Source organism: Sitophilus oryzae, unplaced genomic scaffold (genome assembly GCF_002938485.1).
Source record: "Sitophilus oryzae breed Bouriz unplaced genomic scaffold, Soryzae_2.0 scaffold_410_pilon_pilon, whole genome shotgun sequence".
In the NCBI taxonomy this organism is placed as follows: Eukaryota; Metazoa; Arthropoda; class Insecta; order Coleoptera; family Curculionidae; genus Sitophilus; species Sitophilus oryzae.
The window spans coordinates 349,975-374,832 of NW_022146986.1; the positions used below are offsets into that span (position 1 = coordinate 349,975).

The following is a 24,858-nucleotide window of genomic DNA, read 5'->3' on the forward strand; positions in this document are numbered from 1 at the left end:
CCATTGTTATTACGCATTCGAGACCATGGAAAATACTTACATCTCGCGCAAAGTTCGCGAAGAAAACGCAAAGTTCAGTCGTTTAAACGTAATTATAATAGGAGGAGGTCTGGTAAGATATAGATCCTTTATAAAAAGTGTTTTTTTTATATTTAATTTGTAGGTCGGTTCTCTTTGTGCTTGTGTGTTTGCAAAAAGGGGATACAAAGTCACTTTGTATGAAAAAAGACCAGGTAAAAACTAGAAGTAATAGAATTTAACGCGATGTTACTTTTTTTTAGTAATAATTAATGATACAGGAATAAAAAGTTTGTACTTTTGAAAGCAGTGACTTAATTTTAAGTCGATTTTTCAAAGCTGACTTAAGACTTATGAGTCCATTTTACTAGTACGAAAAAGTAGCAAAATAAGCGTTGTATTATAGAATAAAATTGTTTTGAAGGGATGATTTTTCTTCCTTTTCGCTTTCAGATCCAAGAAAAACTACTGCTTGTAATGGCCGATCTATTAATCTGGCATTGTCCCATCGAGGCAGAAAGACACTGAGATTAGTTGGACTGGAATTGAGCATAATGGAAAGCTCTATAGCCATGAAGGGACGCATGATTCATCCTGTAGCCGGCGAAACCAGCTCTATACCATACGACCTTGTAAATAATCAGGTTAAAACAATCACTAAATCATCATTAAGTATTTTTTTATTTCATACTATACTCAAAACTAAGATTACGTCCATAGTGCACCAGCTTTCCGCTTTCCGGTGGTCCGCTTATATCGTAGCAGGTCTTATCGCTTTCTGAACCTGCGCCGATAAAGTAGGTAGTAGCCATCTAAAAAATAAAGTTAAGACCGCTTCTAGGAAAGAAGTTAACAACCGCTTGCAGGAGCTATCCTGTGGGGATCTGTTATGTCTTTTTATTTGCTAGTGATAATGTGCATATTAAACTGGCACAAAAAGTACTACTCGCGTTCATGGAATTAATCGATCTCATTTTGAATTCGGTAAATATTATACGTTATATCCACAATTCACCGCAATATTTCCGCATGGAAAAAGAAAGGTTGAAGTATATTTTCAACAAAATTGAAAACTGTTTAAAAATGCTGCAATTTTCAAAATATATAGATGTACAGAAGATAATTATGATTAAAATTGATTCATTTTTAATTATTTTGTAAGTAAATAGCTTGAATTGTGCTAAAGCAAAACCTTTAATGGAATTCTTGTTAGAAAAATATACAGGGTGGTCCAAATTGTAGTCCGGAAACTTCGGCAGCATATTCTGCAGATAAAAATAAGTAAAAAAGTTCGTATAAATGTATGTCCTAAAATATTTAGTTTCGGAGATTGTAGGATGTAGAAGTTTCATTTTTATTTCGATTTTTTCCAAATAATTTCTGAAGTAAGGTCAATATTTGGATGAAAATTGGTGCCTGGGAGTTTTTTGACATGAGAAATTTGATTTTGATGTCAATAGGACTCCTACTTGTAGAGGGCGCGACCTACATATTTTTTAACTGGTTTGAAGAGTAATAACTTTTAGTCCGTTCCTGTATAAAACTACTGAGTAAAAAAATATACATTTACGACTTTTTTATATAAAAAAGGTCTCTTGGTAAAAATCGTTACGAGTAATGGTTCTCGAGATATTTGGAATCAAAATTATCAATACCTGTCATCATTGAAATAAATTCAATATGTTGACTAAATAGTTATTAGACTGAAATCATAAATTTGATAATTTTTGTGCCAAAAGTTCAACAGAAACTGTTAAATCATCAATTTTTCGCAAAAAAATTTATGATTAATTTAAAAAATTAAAAATTTATTATTTCAGTCAAATAACTATACTCAACGTGTGCTGATTTTTTGTCAATACTTGTAATTGTAACATGTATTGACTATTTCAATTTTAAATATCTTGAGAACGGTTGCTCGTAGCGATTTTTACTAAGAGACATTTTTTACGTGGAAAGTCATGGAAATGTATATTTTTTTCAGTCAGTAGTTTTATACAGTTACGGACGAAAAGTTATTACTCTTCAAAACATTTAAAACACATGTAGGTGGCGCCCTCTACAAATAGGAGCCATTTTGACATCAAAATCAAATTTCTCATGTCAAAAAACTTCTAGACACCAATTTTCATCCAAATATTGACGTTACTTCAGAAATTATTTGGAAAAAATCGAAATAAAAATGAAATTTCTACACCCTGTATCTCCGAAACTAAGCATTTTAGGACATACATTTATACGAACTTTTTTACTTATTTTTATCTGCAGAATATGCTGCCGAAGTTTCCGGAATACAGTTCGGACCACCCTGTATATAAAAACAAGCCAACGGCGGTCTCAACATCTCAATTGCCTATGCCGTCAGCTAGTTCGAATAATAAAAGTTAATTGAAAAGGTGTGACCTTTACTATTAATGATTTATTATTTGCCTAAAAAATTGAGAGACTCTTCCCTTTACCAACTTTTCTGTTTTTTCTCCAAACAAATCAACTCCCTGCATTGGAAAAATCACTAATTTAAAGCAGCCCCCGGATAAAGAATTCTATTAAATTTCCCGCTTGACAAACCAGTGGCGGCTCGTGCAGTCATTTACAAGATAAATTAATTTGAATTATTTACAGGGTTTTCGCTATTTTTTGTTAATGTCTGGCTTGTAACACGCGAAAAGTACTTAGCGAATGAAAAACTAAAATACTAGTGTTAAACGATGTCCAAGTAAAATGCAATGAGGCCTTTGTCTGGCAGTATAGTGAAATGCAATATGTCTGGCAGGTAAAAAATTGTATAAAAATTATTGAAACTATTGCCCCTATTTTCTGTTTCGTCAATAGCCTGCAAATTTTGTGAAATACCACCCAAAATACACACTTTTATGCAAATGCCTAACAATGTTAACGCTTAAATTTATTTAAGAAGAGAAAAAGATTTGAACCTAACCAACAATTCGTGTTTATAGTGGTTTACAGTAATTTTGTTAAATTATACGAATATTCTCGTTGATTATTGATACTTTAAATTATACGAATATTCTCGTTGATAATTTATAGTTTGAAATAAATATGACGATGTCCTCCAATGAAAATGCGAGTTGCCTAACTCTAATAATTCTAATTCTGAGCTAGCCAATGAGCTAAATGCTTCACCTAGACCGTTATTCAGAAGCTACAAACGTATCGATGAAAATATGCATGAAAATTTACTTTCTAGCACACAACCAGAGGATATTGGTACCCAAGTACAGTATCAAGTTTATCATAATGCTTGTCTTAGCTTTCAATCAAAAGTTTTTTTGGTGTTTACGCGATCCTTACCACGTTACTTCTTCTTCTTCTTAAAGTGCCGTGCAGATTCCTGCGTAGGCGTTCATCTTTTTCTTCCTCATCAGATGAATCTATTTATTGCAGCGACTTGGAATGCTTGGAAGTCTTGTATGCCTGTCCAATGACGAATATTTCTCAGCCAGGATAGCTTCCTTCGGCCTATTCCCATTTTGTCCCACTCGATTTTACCCTGGAGAATTAGACGCTGAAAGTGTCCCAAATAGGCTATTCTCCTCTTCTTGATGACTGCGAAGAGTTCACGTTCTTCTAGACCAGCTCTTCTGAGAATGTCTTCATTCCTCACACGGTCGACCCAGAACACTCTTAGCATTTGTCGTCGGGTTCACATTTCGAAGGCTTTAATTCTGTTTATTGTTGCTACCTTCAGTGTCCACGCTTCCACATCATATAACAAAACGGACCAAACATAGCACTTCACCATTCTGTATCCATAGCCGAAGTTCAAGTTCCTATCTGTTAGAACCTTCGAAGTTTTAGAAAAGTTGTTCTTGCCTGCTCGATCCTGCATTTGATCTGCTGATCTGGATCCCACGTTTGGATAACCATGCATCCCAAGTATTTAAATTGTGTGACCTGCTTGATGACCTCTCCATTTAAGTAAATTCTGGTGTTCGGAATGTTGTTTCTGCTGACAGCCATAAATTTAGTTTTGCTTCAATCATCATTCTTCTTCTTAAAGTACCTATCCTCTTTGGGTGTTGGCTATCACATTGGTCCATATTTCTTTGTTCACTGCCGTTCTGAATAAAGCTGTTGACGTCATTCCTGTCCATGTTCGTAGATTTCGCGGCCACGATATTCGTCTGCGTCCCGCTGATCTTCTGCCTTCTATTTTCCCCTGGAGTATGAGTTGGAGTAGGCGGTATTTCGCGTTCCGCATGATGTGTCCGAAGTATTCCAGTTTTCTGCGTTTGATATTCACCAGAAGCTCTAAAACCTTGTTGATGCGGTGTAGTACTGTCGCATATGACACGCGATGCACCCACGAAATCCTAAGCATGCGCCGATAGCACCACATCTCAAATGCCTCCACACGCTTGCATGATGCGTCGATAAGGGTCCACGCCTCTGCTCCATACAGAAGGGTTGAGAGCACGTAGCATCTCAGGATTCTGATTCTAGTGCGGACGTTGAGGGACAGGTTGCATAGCATATTTCGCATTTTGTTAAATGTCCTTCTCGCGATTTCGATTCGGTGTTTTATTTCGCGCGAGTGGTCCCAGTCTTTAGTCAGGGTGCAGCCCAGGTATGCAACTGTCTCGGCCGCTGGGAGAACGATGTTGTTAGCAGTGAACTGAAAGTTGTTGATGTAGTTCTTTCTAATGATCAACGTTTGAGTTTTCTTGCAGTTCATCTTCATTCCGTATCTGCTGCATGTATTCGCCACACGATCTATGAGTGTTTGGAGACCTTCAGCAGTATCGGCCAACAGAACTGTATCATCTGCATATATCAAATTGTTTATTATTTTTCCGTTTATTACCTCTCTGCCATAATCATTAAATATCTCTAAAATATTACATTTTTTTTATTAATTCTTTAGTTATTTATTTAGTCTTTTATTAATTCTTTAATTAATTATAGACGTTACAATATTTCAGGTGAATTTTTGCTTTACCCCACGAGCCGCTACTGCGCTGTAGTCACTTCAATCGATTAAAAGGGTTTACTTTAATTAGAAATGAACGGGTAAAAAACTTTTAATATGATCAGGCTGATTGTTTGTTTCAAATTCCGCGACAAACTTGGAAAAGGAAGTAAAAATAAAGTAAATAAACGGAAAAAAGTCCATTTATCTTGGCAACGGATCGGCTGCATGGAACTTATTTCGTTGAAAAGTTCGCGAAAGTGAAGAACTAAAAGATTTTTAGCATTAATTATAAGGAATTTATAATTAAATTTAGCTAATTCGAACTAAGAGTAATTACCTTGTCTGATTTTTACTTCCGGTATCTCTTTATTCGGCGCTAAATCCTTGAAGTATCACTAATTTGGCTTCCTTTAAAATTTATATTAGTACTTAAGAGGTCTCTTCACTCCCGGAAAATGTTTGAGACATTTTAGATTCTGTTTGAAAGACTGCTAGACAATGATGAATTAAGAAATGAAATATTCCCGTTGATAGCATTTTGCAATTTCTCTATAGAGAAAAATTTAGAAGATTTTCCCTGATTTAAGGAATAGTCCTAGAGTCGGGTGCAAAAACATGCAAGAGTTTTCTGAAGGCTCATATTTTCAAAATCGAATGCATTTTAGTGTTAAAAAGCAAAGGTACAAATACAGTCAGCAATTCCAGTTCCTGTTCTCTCTACAATTTCCTGTTTCACAATGTACCGTTTGTGTCCGCGAAGGGTTCATAGTTTCATAGTTGTCGATTTTCGAAAGAAATCAGTACATGTATATTATTTCGTATATTTTTCATTTTATTGATTTTATGGAAAGCACTGTTCATTAAAATGTTGTATCCTATGTTATATGGCTTGTTTCTCTCTACAATTTCCTGTTTCACGATGTACCGTTTGTGTCCGCAAAGGGTTCATAGTTTCATAGTTGTCGATTTTCGAAAGAAATCAGTACATGTATATTATTTCGTATATTTTTCATTTTATTGATTTTATGGAAAGCACTGTGTAATTTTAATTAACACCTCTAAACTGTTTTCTGAAGGCTGAAAATTTGTAGACAACATGCGAAAACAAAAATATAACAGTCAGACAGAGCAGTATGCCGGGACACAAAGCGTCAGCGCTACCTCAAACGCGCTGTCAAAAAAATATTGTCACTGAGAGTGATTTCTGAAGGCTGAAACTTCGCAAGGTAATAGTGAAAACAATATATTTATTAATAAAAACAGTCAGACTCGTCGATAATAGAACCCCGTCAGTCAGCAGCTAATGGAAGTGAGAATAGTGACAGCGCGCGTATAGGCGGGTCTTTAGTCTTTACTCACTAAAATCCTTGTCTATAATATATCGATATTCATCAATAATTTCACACAAAACAAAATAAATAATGAAAAAAATGCTTTATGCAAAAAAACATGTTTCTTGTGTTTATTTGAGGCCGTTTTCCTCCGACATTTATAAAGTAATAAAATATATTTTTCTTATAATATTTATGTTTAAATATCAATAATAGATATTGCAGTCACAAATTCAAAAATAAATATATTCGTATCGTTGAGAGAGAGAGAGAGTATTGTTATCTTAAATATTATTAGCCGGTCATACCAATATGTATTCTAGGCTATTAAGATCGACAAAAAACTTTTTTTAATTTCACTCAAAATGAGTTATTTGGGTCATAAATGACCTAAATACAAAATATTTTCATGGTGTCTGTCTGTCTGTCTGTCTGTCCGTCTGTCCGTCTGTAACACGATAACTCAAAAACCGCTGAACCGATTTTAACCAAATTTGGCACAAAAATACTGTGGCACCCGAGAATCTGGCCATTAGTTTTTGGTGGGGGTGGGGGGTTGGTAAGGGGGTATGGGAGGAGGTTAAAAATTTTAAAAAATCGTAACTCCAAAATTACAGTAGCTAGCGAAACGCGGTTTTCAAATTAAGATTAGGAATAATATTTCCAACAAAATTTGTAATAACATCAAAATCAGTCAAAGTCGCAGTGTTCCAGATATTAACATATTTCATTATGGGCGGCTACACCTGCCTCCTGGCGCCAATTTTTTTTTGTATGTTCTTATCAATAAATTATTAATCTAAAAATGTATATTTTCTCTTTCAGTGTATATATTCAGTTGGAAGAAATTTTCTTAACCAAATTCTTTTAAATGGTAAGTTAATTTCTACAGTTTTCTAAGCAATAATTTTAATTAAATTCAAATAGTTGCAGGAGTGACATTACAATTACAAAAAAAATATACTTCCCCAAAATATTATTTTGGGGATTTTGTTATTTTTTTATTTTTTTTACGACTGACTAGACATATTTTTTTTATCTATGTTACGATTTAAGATATCAAATGTCAAATATAGTCAAGTTTAAGCAACCTACCCAACCTGAAAAAACCAAACCAAACCTACCTAAATATAAATATTCTTATACAAAGTCAGAATTTTACAAATGCGATATTATAAAAATTAATTATTATGTATAATATCGCACTTGTAAAGATACGAGTCACAGGCGAATTTGTGACAAGGCTCATTTGATTTCTCCTTACGTCTCAAGTGCTGTACGGTGGAGACACCAATCGTTCTGTGGCCAACGCATATAACACTTATTTTCTCTAATTTAGCCATATAACTAAATATACTCAGCCTAATCTCTAAAAAGTGAAGCCCAAACCGTGAAAGAGAAATATGGAATTCTGCATAAGTCTATTTCAACCGGATATTCATTTAACTGCGCATGTCTTACCTAAAGAAGTTTTCATTGGTCGGTGTTTTTAAAGGGAACTGGTTGACTGACATTTCCCCTAACCTTCAATTTTATTTATATTTTTATTATTTATAACACATTATCCTGGAGTTATAAAAAATATTTGGAAACAATAAACTAAACAAAATCACTCTTTTACGCGCACAAATAAAAAGTAATCGAAACAGAACTAAAACAACAATCAATCGGAGTATGGAGCAATCGCAGTTCAATCCATATCCGGGTGAAATAGACTTATGCAGTATTAATATGGACCTGAGTTATGTTGTCATATGTATATGAATTCAGCCATTTATTATATGTATATGAATTCAGCCAGCGAACACATATTAAAGACGGGGTAGAACTGAAAGCGACAGTGTTGCCATATTAAATTGTGTAATATCTGTAATATGTTTGACAAAAATATGTTTGGATGAAAAATCCGCGTTTATGTATCGAAAATGTATTCGTGTCAAACATAGAATAAACAACAAAAATAGAAATTCTTTTATAAGTACTGAATATGTCGTATGATGTTGACATAGCGAATGATTATTGACATAGCGATCTTCATTTCCAAGTCAACTCTGACGCCGTTCTTTGTTTAATCATATTAATATTAAATTGTTTAATGATAGAAAATTCGTATTATTACCGTACTGTAACCAAAATCCGTAAATTTACGAATTAATTAGAAGTTCTGGCAACACTGACTCCGGCAACCACTCACTCTGTCGACTGAAAGCAGAACTACGGTACAGTATTCTTTATCCGCTGTGCTCTAAACGACTATCAACCCCCAGCGGCGCATATCTAAACTAAATCTCGGACAGGCTTACGGTAACGCCACCTACGTCTCGGACATGTTTTGTGCCACGAAATCACCCATAAGGTTGCGTATTCTCTTTTTTCTTCAATCAAAGATTATGTCTAGACCGGACTAAGACAGAAGACCATCTATAGAACTGCCGTCAATTCCCTAGACGAGGCTTTACATTTAGTTTTGAAAACCAAGGTACACGTGAGAATAAAATATTGTTTTCCTATAACTTTTAATGAAACCCCATTCTAAATCCCCTGATAACTTAATAAAGCGCAACGTTAGATTTGCTTCCTGGCTGATTTAGTTACATTGGTCGTAACTTTTACTTTAAAAATCCAGATTAAACGAGCGTTATTTTTAGTGGTCGTAAAACAGGGATTTGGGACGCAAAAAAAAAGGATTTTACAACTTTTTAACCACTTTTTCAGCTGCCGAAAAACACGAAGGCGTCACTCTGGTGTTTAAGCATAAATTGAGCGATGTTAATTTTGAAGAAAACACTCTGAAACTGATTAAGTAAGTATATTTTATTTAATGTGCGGTTTTCAGAGAAATAAGTAAATTAGGATGTGATCAAAAATAAGGCTGTTTGTGTTGAATGACTAAAATTTTCTTTAGATAGTTAGATTTAGCAATTTATAGTTATTTTTATGTAAGATGATAAAATGATATTTTATCGATAATGCAATTTTATCGTCGTGTATAAAACAATATTTTTTTTCATAGCGAGTTACGTTTTAAAAAATATTCAGAAATTATTTTTTCAAGGCATTTATTACGAGTAGAAAAAATATTGTCCTGGGTTGGCCTTGGTTTCTATGTAATTTGACAAATAAATAAAGCTGCCTCTTTAGTTGTCAGTTTTGAGTCAATATTTTTTAATTCTCTTTCGTGTCGATTGCTGATTGAATTGGAGTCAGAAATGGCTCAAAACGAAATAAGTAAATTACCAACAGATATTCGGGCCGAGGCGACAAACGCCATATCCAAACTACTTCCATTTAAATCCCGAATAACTTATGAAAAGGAATACAAAAATTTTCAAAAATGGAAGCAATTAAAAAACGTGCGAGAGGAAATAAAGTTTTTAACTTATCTCGCTTGTAAAGTATCATTTAATCTAGAGGTCATTCTAGATCTAACACCACTGCACATTGTCATTGGTAGATATGCCAATGCGACAATGATTAGAATGGTCACTAACGGAATTAGTACTGGGAGAATTGTCAACAATCAGGGGCTTAGAACACCGTCAAAAAGGAAATACCACTCCTGCAACTCCCAGTGGACGATATGCCAAGAACGTACAACTTTGACAAACATGTCAATGTAGTATTGAGCAATAAGAAGGATTGGAAGAGCGAAACGCTTGCCCAGCAGTTAAAAGACCATACCATAACTTGGTATACTGATGCTTCCAAATCCAATACGGGAACAGGGATCGGAGTGTTTGGGCCGAGAGCTAATTACTCCGAACCAATGGGCCCTAGTATCCTACAGGCAGAAATCTACGCTATCGAGAGATGCGTACAACTTATCTTAGATAGGAACTATCGGACACAAGAAATAGCCATCTTATCTGATAGTCAAGCAGCGTTAAAGGCGATCAACTCAGTATCAATCGATTCGAAATTGGTCAAAGAATGCTTAGAGAAGCTGAATAAATTAGGCAAAGAAAACAAAGTCCTCCTACACTGGGTGCCTGCTCACCAAGGGATAGAAGGCAATGAAAAAGCAAATAATCTAGCTAGGAAAGGAGCGAACACTCCACTAACTGGACCAGAACCGTTCTGCTTTCCAAGTGGTAACCAACTCAAGGCGGAACTCAAGAACTTGGAAGATTCCATCCGCAACCTGGAATGGAAATCTTGCAATGGTCTAAGACACTCGAAGAAGTTTCTGAGGGCTTATGATCAAGAAAAATCACAGGTCTTCCTGGGTCTGAGTAAGAACAATCTTCGGATTGTCACGGGGTTTTAACAGGACACTGTCTCATCAATGAACACCTCAGTAGATTGAAACTAAGAAGAAACGGCGAATGCAGATTCTGTGGGGAAGATGGTGAAACACCAGTACACCTCATCACTGAGTGCGCCGAGACGACAACCATTCGTGCCATGAATTTTGGTACGACTGATATTGGAGATGGAGAACTACCCTCTATAAAACCGTCCCAGATACTGGCTTTTGTCAAAGCCCTGGGACTGTATGATGAGTTATGATTCAAGAAAGGGGGACACAATGGATCTGTAAGGTCGAAGTGATTAACCCCCCTCCCACTCATTCTAAATTCTAAAAAAAAATCATTTAATCTACCCTTGAAATATATCACAACAGAAAAACCTTGTCCAGTCTTGCTGGTACTTGCAGGTACTTGCTTATACATGCAATCCATATAAATGCCTCTATCTCTATATTTACGCATTTCTCTGAGTCTGTGTGGTGTCTCATCCATTTTACTAGGTGTTTATTTTCACCATCACAATTTTGGCGAGAGCATTCAAAGGAATGTTGATTAAGTAGATCTCTTGTTTATGTGTTCAAAATTTCTAGTATTTGTATAAAATTGTCTATAATTGACTTGGGTTACGCTTACAAATGGTGTTTATTTGATTTTAGAGTGTTTTGTAAAGTGGTATTAAGTAAAATTGCAATTGTACAGGGTGGCGCCACTCATATGCAGAAGAAGCTCAAAGCACATAAGCTCCAAGAAGAACAGTAGTGTATAACGAAATTAAATTTTGGGAGCATATGTAGGTTAATTGAAAGCATTTTATAAAAATATATAGAGCCCTACAGGGTGCCCCCAAAAAAGTTATTTATGAAAGTTGTTTTTTTTTGTAATAGATATTTCCAGCATATTTCGTTCCATGCATTGAGAGTTGTGCGACCTGCAGTTTCCTTATAATTTCCGTTTTAAGTGTCCAAGTTTCTCAAGGATAAGTCATGACTGGTAGTACACATTGCTCGAATGTTTTCTTCTTTAGATAAAGTGGCATTCGAGATTTGAATATGATTGAGTTTCTTCCATAAGTACTCCATTATGTATTAACAACCAAAGAAACACTCTATACAGGGTTGTTTACCACATACGACACGGAGTATTGTAGCTAAACGACTAGATTTTTACAAATTGTAAGTTTTGGGTTCGTTGAAGGACTATTAGAGCTACAATTTAAAAATATTTTTACAAGATACAGAGTGTCCCAAATAAATAAAAAATATCAAAGTTGTACTTTTTTAAATGGAACACCCTATATATTATTACATTTTTAGTTTCTACGATTAAAATAAAGGTAATTTTGATTAAGGTTTATTACACTTAAACCTTACCGTTTTTGAAATATTTTCAATTTTGTGAAATTGCAGTATAAATTTTAAGGCTTCATTTCTCCGAGGGTATCAAAGTTTTTAATACTAAATATTCACTGTTTAAGTTTATTTATTGATCAGTTATTGTGTTGCAATAATAAAAACTTTACTACCTTATACAGAGTGTCTAAAAATTTATTTTAAATAATTACTAGTTTTAAACGGCAATAACTTATTTCATTTAAATGGAACACCCTGTATATTTTATGAGAATCAGATGCACAATTTAATTGTCTATCAAATTGTATTATACCATTTTTTACCTATCTCTTCAAGTTTCCGTAGAAAATGCATTTTCTTGTAATTTAGAACTCATTTATCAATATACCCATGGAATACTGACATTTTAGATTATGTTTAAAGATGTACCAAATTTTTAAAGAGTACAGATACTAATATTGTCATTATAGTTCGTTTATTTCATTAAAAAATAAAAAAAAACTGTTTAAATATTTGTTAAAGAGGACCAATTAATATGATTCCAGTATTCAAACTACATTAATTGACTGTTTGCGTTGATTAATAATAATTGCTCTAAATACTAAAAAACTGAATTATGTATGTATATTAGATAGTGTGGTAAAAAGTAGCACCTTAAAAATGATATTTAATTTTTTAACAAATGCTTATTTATAACAATAGAGACGTTCATTTTCATAACTTATTATTATATTGATTTCTGATTCAAATCCACACTTATTAAGAATAATGTATTAACGAACACAATTAAGTATGTAGTTAATTAGTATTTGGGCGGAAATACTGGTGGTATATTTAATTAATGGTATACTCTTTTACAAAGATTTAAATAGTTCTCTTTTTGCATATAAATGGGCTAGTAATATTATCGTTTTACTAAAAACGATAATATTACTAGCCTGTACATTTTGTACATTTGTTGTTTTAAAAACAATATAAAATGTCAATATTCCATAGGTATATTGATAAATGAGGTCTAAATTATAAGAAAATGCATTTTCTACGAAAACTTGAAGGAATAGGTAAGAAGTGGTATAATACAATTTGATAGACAATTAAATTGTGCATCTGATTCTCATAAAATATACAGGGTGTTCTATTTAAATTAAATAAGTTATTGCCGTTTAAAGCTAGTAATTATTTAAAATAAATTTTTAGACACTCTGTATAAAGTAGTATAATTTTTATTATTGCAACACAATAACTGATCAATAAATAAACTTCAGTAAATATTTAGTATTAAAAACTTTTATATCCTCGGAGAAATGAAGCCTTAAAATTTATACTGCAATTTCGCAAAATTGAAAATATCTCAAAAACGCTGAGATTTAAGTGTAATAAACCCTAATCAAATTTATCTTTATCTTAATCGTAGAAACCAAAAATGTAATAATATACAGGGTGTTCTACACTCTGTATCTTGTAAAAATATTTTTAAATTGTAGCTCTAATAGTCCTTCAACGAACCCAAAACTTACAATTTGTAAAAATCTAATCGTTTAGCTACAATACTCCGTGTCGTATGTGGTGAACAACCCTGTATATTAATTGATTTTCAGTTAAGAATAATAAGAATAAACTATATATTTTAATAATAACTATCTCAATTATAATTTACCCTGTATAGTCTGATATTTAATTAAACTAATCATTGTATATTAAACCCTAAAATTATATAGGGTGAGACAAAATTAATCCTGAACGTTGGTAACTTTTAAAAGCAAATTACTCCTTTATTTTAATTGGAACACCCAGTATATGATTCCGATATTCAATGAGGTATTCATGTCTCTTTAAAATACTATTAAAGTTACCTACCCCCTAAACAATTTTTATCTTTATTATTTGATAATATCTATCTTTAAATAAATATATGTTTAAATTTTCAGTCAAGAAACCAAAGAAATAATCACGGAAACAGCCGATCTAATAATCGGTGCAGACGGAGCATTTTCATGCTTACGAGGTTTTATGCAAAAACGCTTTTTGTACGATCTCACCCAGTCATACATTGAGCACGGCTACATGGAGCTGCGTGTACCGGCCAGCAGAGGACACAAACTCCGTAACAACCATCTGCATATTTGGCCCAGAGGTACGGTTGTCCCTTTTTTAGCTTTTCCTGACCCTTTTGGGGTCACTAAAAGGAGCATCCTTGCCTCTAAATTTTAGTTTAGCATAGTTTTTGCTTGGTAAGGGTCTCATAACTAACCGTTCTTGTTGTGTAAACAGTTCAATTTTATAATTATCTAAAATTTTCAGTTTGATCTTTAATCTAGCAAATACCTTTATCATTTTCCTTTGTTAAAACCTCGCATTACTTTATAGCTCTGTAAAAGGTTGTCTTTTAAATTTGTCTATGAATATTTTATTCACTCATTTTAAAGATAAATCTCTTATATAGGAGGGCGAATTAAATACAGGGTGATCTAATGTTTCGAAAATTATCCATAAACAGGGAGGTCCGAATTGTATTCCGTAAACTTCGGCAGCATATACTGCAGATAAAAATAAGTAAAAAAGTGTGTATAAATGTATGACTTAAAATGCTTTGTTTCGGAGATACAGGGTGTAGAAGTATCATTTTTATTACGATTTTTTCCAAATAATTTCTGAAGTAACGTCAATATTTGGATGAAAATTGATGTCTCGGAATTTTTTTACATGAGAAATTTGATGTCCATATGACTCCTACTTGTAGAGGGCGCCACCTACATATTTTTTAACTGGTTTGAAGAATAATAACTTTTCGTTCGTACCTGTATAAAACTACTGAGTAAAAAAATATACATTTACGACGTTTTCTACGTAAAAAAAGTCTCTTGGTAAAAATCGCTACTAGTAATGGTTCTCGAGATATTTGAGATCGAAATTATCAATACCTGTCATCATTGACATAGATTAAACATGTTGACTAAATAGTTATGAAACTGAAATTATAAATTTGAAACGTTTTTGAGCCAAAAACCCAACAGAAATTGTTTTATCATAATTTTTTAGAAGAAAAATTTATGATTAATTTAAAAAAATAAAAAGTTCTCAAATTTATTATTTCTGTCAAATAACTATCTACTCAACTTATCAGTAATGACATGTATTAACTATTTATATTCTAAATATCTTGATTACGGTTGCTCGTAGCGATTTTTACCAAGAGATATTTTTTTACGTAAAAAGTTACGAAAATATATATAATATTGTCGCGACCTAGCTGGGGGTTGTTTGCTAGGGTCGCTATACCAGGTTCTCTCTCTCAATCAAAACAACCATTGGATAAAATATGCATTTATTTAATATAAGGTTTACAGTGTATAACAGTTTTGGGGAATGCCAAGACTTAACGGTTTACTTAAAGAAGTACTTACAGGAACATCTTCATTCTGTGCTGTCTTCTACTAACGGACTGATAACGCGAATTACTGACCGTAATAATGCGATTCATATCGACGGACTAACCTCCCGATTCTCTTCAGCATACATTTTTATATTTTCTATCCCTCGTGGTCATCGCCGGTTACGTCGTTCAATCTGTTTTCATCTTTTCATCTAATTACATTCACCCGGCTATGACCATGAGGAAATCGAACTTTGGTAGCCTGCGTTTGATTATCTACCCGAGATTGTTGTATTTTAATTGTTTAATTATCAATGTTATTTAAAAACATTATCTGGGTCGATGTCATGCAGGTAACCGATCTCTTGGGCCTATACCAAATTGGTTTACTCGAATTATATTTTATTTACTAGAATTATATTATTTGTGTTTTTTTCTCCATTTGATCTAAACCTAAGTTGACATCTATTTAAGTCTTGACAATATCATACAGGTACAGACGAAAAGTTATTGTTAAAAAATTATAACCAGTTAAAAAATATAGAGGTGACAACCAAACCTCATAGATAAAAGAAAATAATCTACTATTAAGATAGATATGAAACTTAATAGTAAAATTTTGGGTCAAAGCGCCCCTCCGTGTTTTTAGTGGAGACTACGTTTAACCCAGCGCCTTCGCCTTTTCTGCTGTAAATGTTTTTTTATGTTTATATTTGAATTCAAAGGATTTATTTTTAAAGTTACACTGATATATTAGTATATCAGAGTAACTTTAATAAAACATAAGAATATATATATTTTACAATTTATTTTTTTATTTATTTTAGAGTTTCATGTAAATAATGGTAAGTCGACTGGATGTTTAATGAATAGACCGAGATTTATAGATTTTAAAGCGAAGGAAAAAACATCAAACAACGAATACATACCATATATTTTTCTTTTATCTAAGATACATACCTTATCGTCTTTTGGAAACACGTACATTTTTGAAGTTTTGTTAGTTTCTTTGCAAGATGCAACACAACAAGAAAACACCATTTTTACAGTTAATAAATAATAAAACTATTTCTGACTATGATATTTAAAATTTAGATAGATATAAAATTAAAAAACAAACGAGTATTTGCAAACGCAAGCACAAATTCTTTAAAAATCAAAATTTTTCCTGCGAAAATTAGTCTTTTTTCACTGAAAAGGTATTTTTTGATTTATCAGCAGTCATTGTCAAGTTGACAATATACAGGTTGTTTTCGAATTAGTCTAAAAAAATTGTGGTGTGATTCCTCATGTGTTCTTAAAACAATTTTTATATAACCATTAGGTCTAAAGTACTTCCCCTTTCTGATCTACAGGGTGTTAAAAATTAAAAATAATCGATTTTGTTGCTTAACATAAATGGTACACCACTGCTTTTTTAAAGAAAAATATTTTTTTCTTGACTGGCCATCCTTTTCAACAAAATTGATCTTTTGAGTTTTTCTTGTTCATCAAACGGTTGTTGAGAAAAAATAAATATACTTATTAAGAGCCCGCTTTAATTCGTTTTCTAAGGATATTTTATTTTTTAGATTAATTAGGAAACACCCTGTATATGCATATCACAGGCAACCAAATAATGATTTAGTACATTAATATAATGAATATGTGTTTATTAAAGTTTCAGCACTAAAATAAAGAACGCGTTCATTGGGACAATAGTAGCCTCTAATATTATGAAAATCCTACATTAATTTACATACCGTGATTTTCATTATATTGATGAAATTAGATTTATAGTGTTAATAAATCGGATATCGATCTATGATTAACAAATCATTATATTAATGAAAAAAATAATTGTCCCAATGAAACAACAGTTAATAATCAATGTTCATTAATATTATGAACAATATTTTTTTCAGTGTTCTCATGTAAAAAACTCCCAGTCACCAAAAATCAAAGCTGGTATTTTCTGTAATTAATTTTTTTTATTTATTATTCTTGTTTTAGGAACATTCATGATGATTGCTCTTCCCAATCAAGATAGTTCTTGGACAGTAACCCTATTCATGCCGTTCAAACAATTCAAATCCATTACAGATCCAGAAAAACTCCTTAATTTTTTCTCAAACACCTTCACAGATGCGTTAGAACTCATAGGAAAAGAAGAATTAGTCCAAACATTCTTCACCAGCAATCCTGCACCGTTGATAACTGTGAAATGTGGTCAGTACCATATGGGTGATAGATTTCTGATAATCGGTGATGCAGCACATGCTATGGTACCGTTTTATGGCCAAGGTACTCAAAATGTGATTATCACAATATTTATTTCTATGTTTCCATTGACCATTAAACACTGAAGGGTTAAATGGAATATTTTAAAGAATAAATTATCAGGATATTTTTATCGAGACTTTTTATATGCTGAAAAATAGTGATGAACGTGATGCACAAAAAGCAAGACCAAAACCAAGACTCGCCTTTAATCAGCAAGACCGGAGTCAAGACCAACCATTGCAAGATTTCTTTGTCTTGGTCTTAGACTTGATCATCACTACTGAAAAAATATTTCTTATCTATATTTATAGTTATTTTTTATACAAGACGATAATGCAATTTTATCGTCGTGTATAAAACAATATTTTTTCCATAGCGAGTTACGTTTTAAAAAATATTCAGAAATTATTATTTCAAGGAATTTATTACGAGTAGAAAAAATATTGTGCTGGGTTGGCGTTGGTTTCTATGTAATTTGACAAATAAATAAAGCTGTCTCTTTAGTTGTCAGTTTTGAGTCAATATTTTTTAATTCTCTTTCGTATCGATTGCTGATTGAATTGGAGCCAGGAATGGCTCAAAACGAAATAAGTAAATTATCAACAGATATTCAGGCTGAGGCGACAAACGCCATATCCAAACTACTTCCATTTAAATCCCGAATAACTTATGAAAAAGAACAAAAAGATTTTCAAAAATGGAAGCAATTAAAAAACGTGCGAGAAGAAATAAAGTTTTTAACCTATCCTCGCTGTTAGTGTATTATTTAACCAAACCCTTGCGGTTAAAGTACTATTTTATCTACTATTTTTGATAGATATAAGGCAATTTTAACAGTTGCTATGGAAAAAAATAAGATAATTACTCATTATGACATCTAAATTATTATTTTTTCTTGTACTATTTTCTACTGATAGAAAAAAGAACAAAACATAAAAAATCACATTTAAGAATGGACTAACTGCTATAAACTCCATGCACAAACAAAAGTTACTTGTATAAGCTTTGAAAATAGCACGTTTTTAAAATTAGCTCACTGTTATACGCACACTACGCTTTTTTTTTTGTCTGTTGAAAGTTATAGGAATTTTTTCGAATCCCGATAAAATAATGCTTTCGTTACTCACTTCCATTCAGCTTTTTATAAACAATATATATCTCAAATCTTATAGTAGATATGTTGACGTGTTCGTGTAAACAAAATGAATATTTTCAGTCTTTTAATTTGACAGAAAGCAATCCAAAAACTCAATAGAGTGTAGAATAATATTAATGAATAATATACAACCAATAAAAAGCAAGAATAGGATACTTTTGACTTGGTTTATATTCTCAGCAGTTCATTAGTACATTATATTATATGAAATTTACGAATTATACATGGTAAAAACCAAATTACATTTGAGAACCTTGAAATTTTGAAATGCGTTAAGCAAGATTAATGATTCTCTTCTAAAAAACTATATATAAACTACAGGTCATACAAAATAAATTTTTAGTCACGTGATTAAGCTTGACCGGCACAGTGTTGCGCACTTTTACATATTTTCTTTTAATCCAAATATTTTAAGAAACAAAAATAAATTAATTATAAATATATGAACAGTTATTATTTACTATCAACAAAACCCACCTCCTTAACAGCACTTAAGGGACATAAAGGGCCATTACTACCGCTTTCCCGTTCAAAATATTCTAATAAGGTTGCGATGAGTTTTTTGCAATTACTATTAAGATATATTGTACACTTCGCACTAAAAGAGGTTCTAAAAAGAACAATGTTCGACTGCAACACAATGCATTTAAACGAAAAACTCGTAATACAAAACTAAAGTGTCAAAACGAATGACAGTGTCAGGAAATAAATGAATAAATGTGGCAACTTGATATTTTTTACAGCAGAGCTATCTTAGACAAGGAAAGAGAGGGGACAGCTAACACGCATATTCTCCAGTGAAAAATTTTAGAGGCCAAAATTTGATCGGCGGCCATACTTTGGTGACAAGATTTAGAGGTGACACCAAGCGAATTTTTATGTTTTTTGTCTTTGAATAAGAAGACTAAGGAAGGAGCATATCAAAAATCTTAGGTGCACCGCGATGGGCCTCAAATATGGCCGACTTAAATTCCGGTTTATCAGTGCCGTTCTAATTTTATTTAAAAAAGGTAAAACTATGATGTAGGGTAGACGTGGGGTAGACTCAATAATTTGTTATTTTATTTTATGTTGTGAATAAATGTTGGTAGTTATTAAAATTGTTATAAAAATATATAATTCTAATAAAAATAGATAAGTTATAATAAGTATTTATTAACACAAACATCCGATACGCTACTGAAGCAGGTAAGTCAAATTAACGTATCAAAATTCTTTGACATGTGATCTTTGACAAGTAATAAATAAAAGCTAAAATGCAAGAAAATATATAATTTAGTTAATTTAAGTGAATTTCATAAATGATCGGTTTACTACACGTATGTATATTATATAGTCACTTACTAGCGAAAAGTTGTTATTTCACTCAATTTTTGTCGAGATCTACCGCACGCTACACAACCCACTATTTTAGAGTCTTTTTCGATAAATCGCGATAATGTCACTGTTAATTTAAGTTCTTCCACAATTTCCATCTAGATTAATGACCTTTATACAACTATCAGTAGTAGAATAAATAATAAATAACATAAAATAAGCTCCGTAAAGACTGACAAATCCACAAAATTTCAAATCAAATTCAAATGTGTCAAATGAATCGTCAAACAGAACTGTCAAGGATCACCACCCTAGAGAGCTTTTTCCGCCCACGATGCATGAATACATGGATAGCATTATGCTCCTTCCTTAGTCTTCTTATTCAAAGTTTTTTGTGAATACTGTTTTGTTTTATATTTATAAACTATGTTGTTTAGTATGGTGAGATGCTCGGCGTATGGCTGCAAAGGCCGAAGCAAGAAAAAAATGACTGGAATTACATTTTACAGGTAAAAGTTGATACACAACTTGTGCTATGTAGTCATAAAATGTACATTTTTTTCATTATAGCAGTAAAAATATGTAAAATGCTTTTAAAATGTCTTGTACCACATCCAAAGCAAACTATTTTTAATAATTCCAAGTAGTATTTTCAATATACTATATTATAATTAATGTTTGAAACTATAAATAATGCTACTCAGACAGGATTTCTCCAGTGGCGTAGGGTATTATAATCAGAGAAATACAATTTCTGCAATAAACATTTTTGTTTATATATTTTACATGTAAAAAAATGTATAAAGTATTGTTATCAAATATGTAAAATAATAACTGTAAACTATAAAAAAAACATGAAAAATTTTGGTTATAAAAAATCTATATGTATAGTTATATCTATATGTAAGTCTAAAAAATCTATATGTAAGTTATATATTGTTACATAAAACTTAAATTTACCTGCCAAGATTTGCTGGGGGTGGACAAACTTGTGGTGGGCTACTGGTTACAATATTTTTTTAAATATCCTTTCAAAACATTTGCTAGTTTAGGTGTATAATAATAGTTTCAGTGAGTAATTAATAAAAGATTAAAAATAAATAAATAAAATAACACAAAGCTTCTAGAATAATTGTTTATTTTTTTGCGGAAAATTAGGATATTCTTATGATTGAAGGTAACAAATATTACAAATTACATTATTCATTGAATCCGTAGGCAAGTGTGAAGGGGTTTGGCTAGATTCATTATTATACCGTATGATCGAAAAAAAACGGCGTCCAGTTGGCTTGTAAATGACTATCGATGACATTCCTCTTAGTTTTTTTTCGATGTCATTTTATATAGTTTTTATGTCATTTTATATGTAGAATTATATGGGGAATGTCATCGATCGTCATGTCCATACAAACAGGATGCCGTTGTTTTTCGATCATACGGTATATATGTATATACACGTTTAAAACATATATATTTATATTATTTTTTATTTAATTATACATTATACATACGTTAATAAATAAATAATTGTCTTGATGATCAGTTCACTGCGACTGTTAAATAAATTTTGCATTATCGACTTAGATATTCTAATATTATAAAGGTGAGACTATAAAATACAAAATTGTATATACATTACTCAAAAATAAACGATATATTAGTAAAGTTATCGTTTTAATAAATATTTTTTATCGTCTAGGTACAAGCTAATTTCTAATGCTACGCCATTGGAGAATTTCGAGTGGTGACAAGTGGCCTCACTTTCAGCTGCCGTGTTACCTGTCCTCTCTCTTTCCTTGTCTAAGAGAGCTATAGTACCTGAATCCCCAGCGAGAAATTTAAATTCCAGTTAGTCAGCCTGGCACCGAATGTGTTGACGGTTGGCAACAATGAATTTAAAAATCGCACACACTGGATTACGTAACTAAAAGTTTAATTGGTATCGCTTATAGTTTACACTTGATAACGGTCAATGATACATCTCATCAAGACAGCGGAAGTCAATATTATTCTAATCATTTATTTACAGGTATGAACGCTGGTTTTGAAGACTGCACTATTCTAAACAACCTGCTGAACGAACACAAAGACAACGTCAAGGCTTCCATTGAAGCATTTTCTGAGCAAAGACGCCAAGATGTGCATGCTGTATGCGATTTGGCTTTGTACAATTACAAGGAAATGAGGGATTTAGTCACAACTCGTTCGTTTAAGTTCAGAAAAACTCTGGATGGAGTTTTATCAAAATGGTTACCGGAAATATGGACACCTTTGTACAATTCGGTCAGTTTTAGTCATATGGAGTACCATAAGTGTTTGGAGAATAAGCTTTGGCAAGATAAGGTAAATGTATTTTTTTCAAACGTCATAAAAGTATTAATTTTTGCGACGCGACGCGATTGACAATATAAAAAACTCATTTTAACGCCTAGGCATAAAAGTAAAGCACTTTTACGCCTAAGCATGAAGGTAGGAAAATAATATATTATTAAACTGACATAAAGTGTCAAATTCAACGAGGGTAACCATAGTTTCTCGATATATAATTACATACATGGTATGACTTTTAAATATTTTTATATTATTTGGAAAGTTTGAAATTGTTTAAAAAATTATTTGTGACGAAAAAATAGCATGTTCTATTAGGAGTAAAAATGACTTTTTGAGGCTCACCTGTATGTCAAACGTACAGCCTCGCCACAGAGTGTTATTTTTGCTCCGAATAAAACTATAGATATACTCTTCCGTATTAAAAGGCATTATTGTCTTATTATCTATAACATCCTACGATACATCTCAACCTTGCAAAAAATAAAATCTTGTATACATATTAATATGTACAGGGTGTCCCACTAAGAATAGCTCGCGGCTGTATCTCGGAAAGTATTAGCCGTAGGGGCTGCGAAAAAAAATATTTATGACTAAAGAGGCTATGAGAAATCGCTGGAGATTATTTTCAAGTTTGTAGAACGACCGCTAGGGGGCGCAACTGCAACAAAAAATAAGAAAATGGAGTTTTTACAAACTACTTTACAACCGTATTGTAAAAATAATGTAATTGAAGGCTTATTTTTTGGCATTTATTATAATTTTGCTAATATCTTCGGTTTGAAAGAAGATATCAAGATGCGGTCTTCGCTGACTTTTTAAGCTTTTTCTACTTTTTCCGATCAGCTAAAATTACATATACTATTGCATTTAATTTTTTTGAAAAAACGCGTAATGTTTGTTAGATTGTAAGAGTGCGTCCTCAAGCGTCTATGTTCAAAAGCGTATTATTATTATTTATATGGTATAATATAGAGTAAGAAACGCTCTTTTAAACGAGCCCACGCTTGTTGGATTGCGATCATCCAGTCCAGAGTTATTAATATTTAAATAAAAACAGATCTAACCTTCCCCCACCACTTTATTTTGGTAGATAGAGGAAAATGGCTTTAACAAAAAATATTCAAAATTTACTGAAGATTAAGAAGCTATTATTTATAGTACACCTTATCTAGGCGAAATTGTGTAAAAACTCCATTTTCTTATTTTTTGTTGCAGTTGCGCCCCCTAGCGGTCGTTCTACAAATTTGAAAATAATTTCCAGCAATTTCCCATAGCCTCTTTAGTCAAAATATTTTTTTCCGCAGCCCCTACGGCTAATACTTTCCGAGATACAGCCGAGAGCTATTCTTAGTGGGACACCCGGTACATAGTAGTTTAGCCATAAATAATTATTAGTCTTATCTTTGCAGGTTTTAAAGCGAATATTCCAGATGATTTCAACTATACTAATTCTAGTTTTTGCCACCATAATATACGTTTTTTTAAGCGTAAAGTAACTTTTTATATGTAATTTAATTTGTAACGTATGATCGAAAAAAACGGCGTGTCATAGACAACTTAAACGAAGATGAGATGAATGATTAAAAAACAATACCCCCCCCCCGTTTTCAGACGTACAAAATCTATTTCCAAAAATATTTTTTTTCTGGAATTTTAAACTACGCCATTTAAAAATCATTTCCACTGAATATAAAAATAAATCACAGCCTTTTTAAAGCCAACTAGCAGTAAGCACAAGAGTACGGACCAAGTAAATAACATCTAGGGCTTGACCTCGCCAAATTTATCATCGATTGCCATTCCCCAGCCGTCTTTGACGCCGTTTTTTTTTCGATCGATTGGTACAAATCCTCATTCACTATGTAATTTGTCTTATTCGATTATTTAAAGCAATATTAGTCCTAAAAAAAATATACAAAGTTAAATATTCTTTATTTACCGGAGAAATAATTCCCTCTATTGTTAAAATAGTTAATAAAACTTATGGTGTGTATTTATAAAAGAGATTTTGTATATCGTTCACTTACAGACATTATAGAGGATGCAATAAAACATTTTCGACATTTATTCAGGTATTTTTTTAAGCAGTTTATACTGTGTGAGACGTACCAAAGGGTTTATTTGAACCTTACAAAAACACTTACATATGTATGTAAATTATATATTATAAATATTTATCCCATAATCTATTTTAACGTTGTATTGTTCTACTTTTTGTTATAAGTGTGCATGTGTAACGTAAACATTAGTGTTATTCTTTTTAAGTTTTTAACGGTCAAAATGGGCTCTTTCACAAAAAATAAAATACCCAATTCAAGGACAAAATCTGAAATAGAAGACTATTTTCAGTATATTTATCCAAAAAAAAATAGTTCCATAACATTGAATAATTTTTTTATAGGTCCTCAAAATTGCAATTTAATTTGAAATAATTTTAAAGCGCCAATTTATGACGCATGTAAAATACGCCCAATCACAGTGCAGAACCGTGCTCGTGCGCCAGCCAACAACTGGCAACATTGAGATTTGATTAGACCA

General features: G+C 32.2%; 1 protein-coding gene across 1 annotated transcript; it reads left to right on the top strand.

The window, feature by feature from the left end:
- Positions 1–24,577, top strand: LOC115885656 (kynurenine 3-monooxygenase). The gene is made up of 9 exons (XM_030904634.1): positions 1–112; positions 164–233; positions 472–662; positions 7,108–7,156; positions 8,998–9,085; positions 13,810–14,015; positions 17,247–17,537; positions 22,019–22,332; positions 23,730–24,577. The coding sequence occupies exons 1-9, from the start codon at positions 26–28 to the stop codon at positions 23,814–23,816; spliced, it is 1,383 nt and encodes a 460-aa protein (XP_030760494.1). The 5' UTR covers positions 1–25; the 3' UTR covers positions 23,817–24,577.
- Positions 24,578–24,858: the final 281 nt, after the last annotated feature.

Bases quoted from the DNA above. Each gene is read 5' to 3' on its own strand.
- LOC115885656 (XM_030904634.1), top strand. From the start codon at position 26: ATGGAAAATACTTACATCTCGCGCAAAGTTCGCGAAGAAAACGCAAAG. The intron at 17,538-22,018 runs GTACTCAAAATG...ATTTATTTACAG, and splicing joins GGTACCGTTTTATGGCCAAG to GTATGAACGCTGGTTTTGAA. The intron at 22,333-23,729 runs GTAAATGTATTT...TTATCTTTGCAG, and splicing joins ATAAGCTTTGGCAAGATAAG to GTTTTAAAGCGAATATTCCA.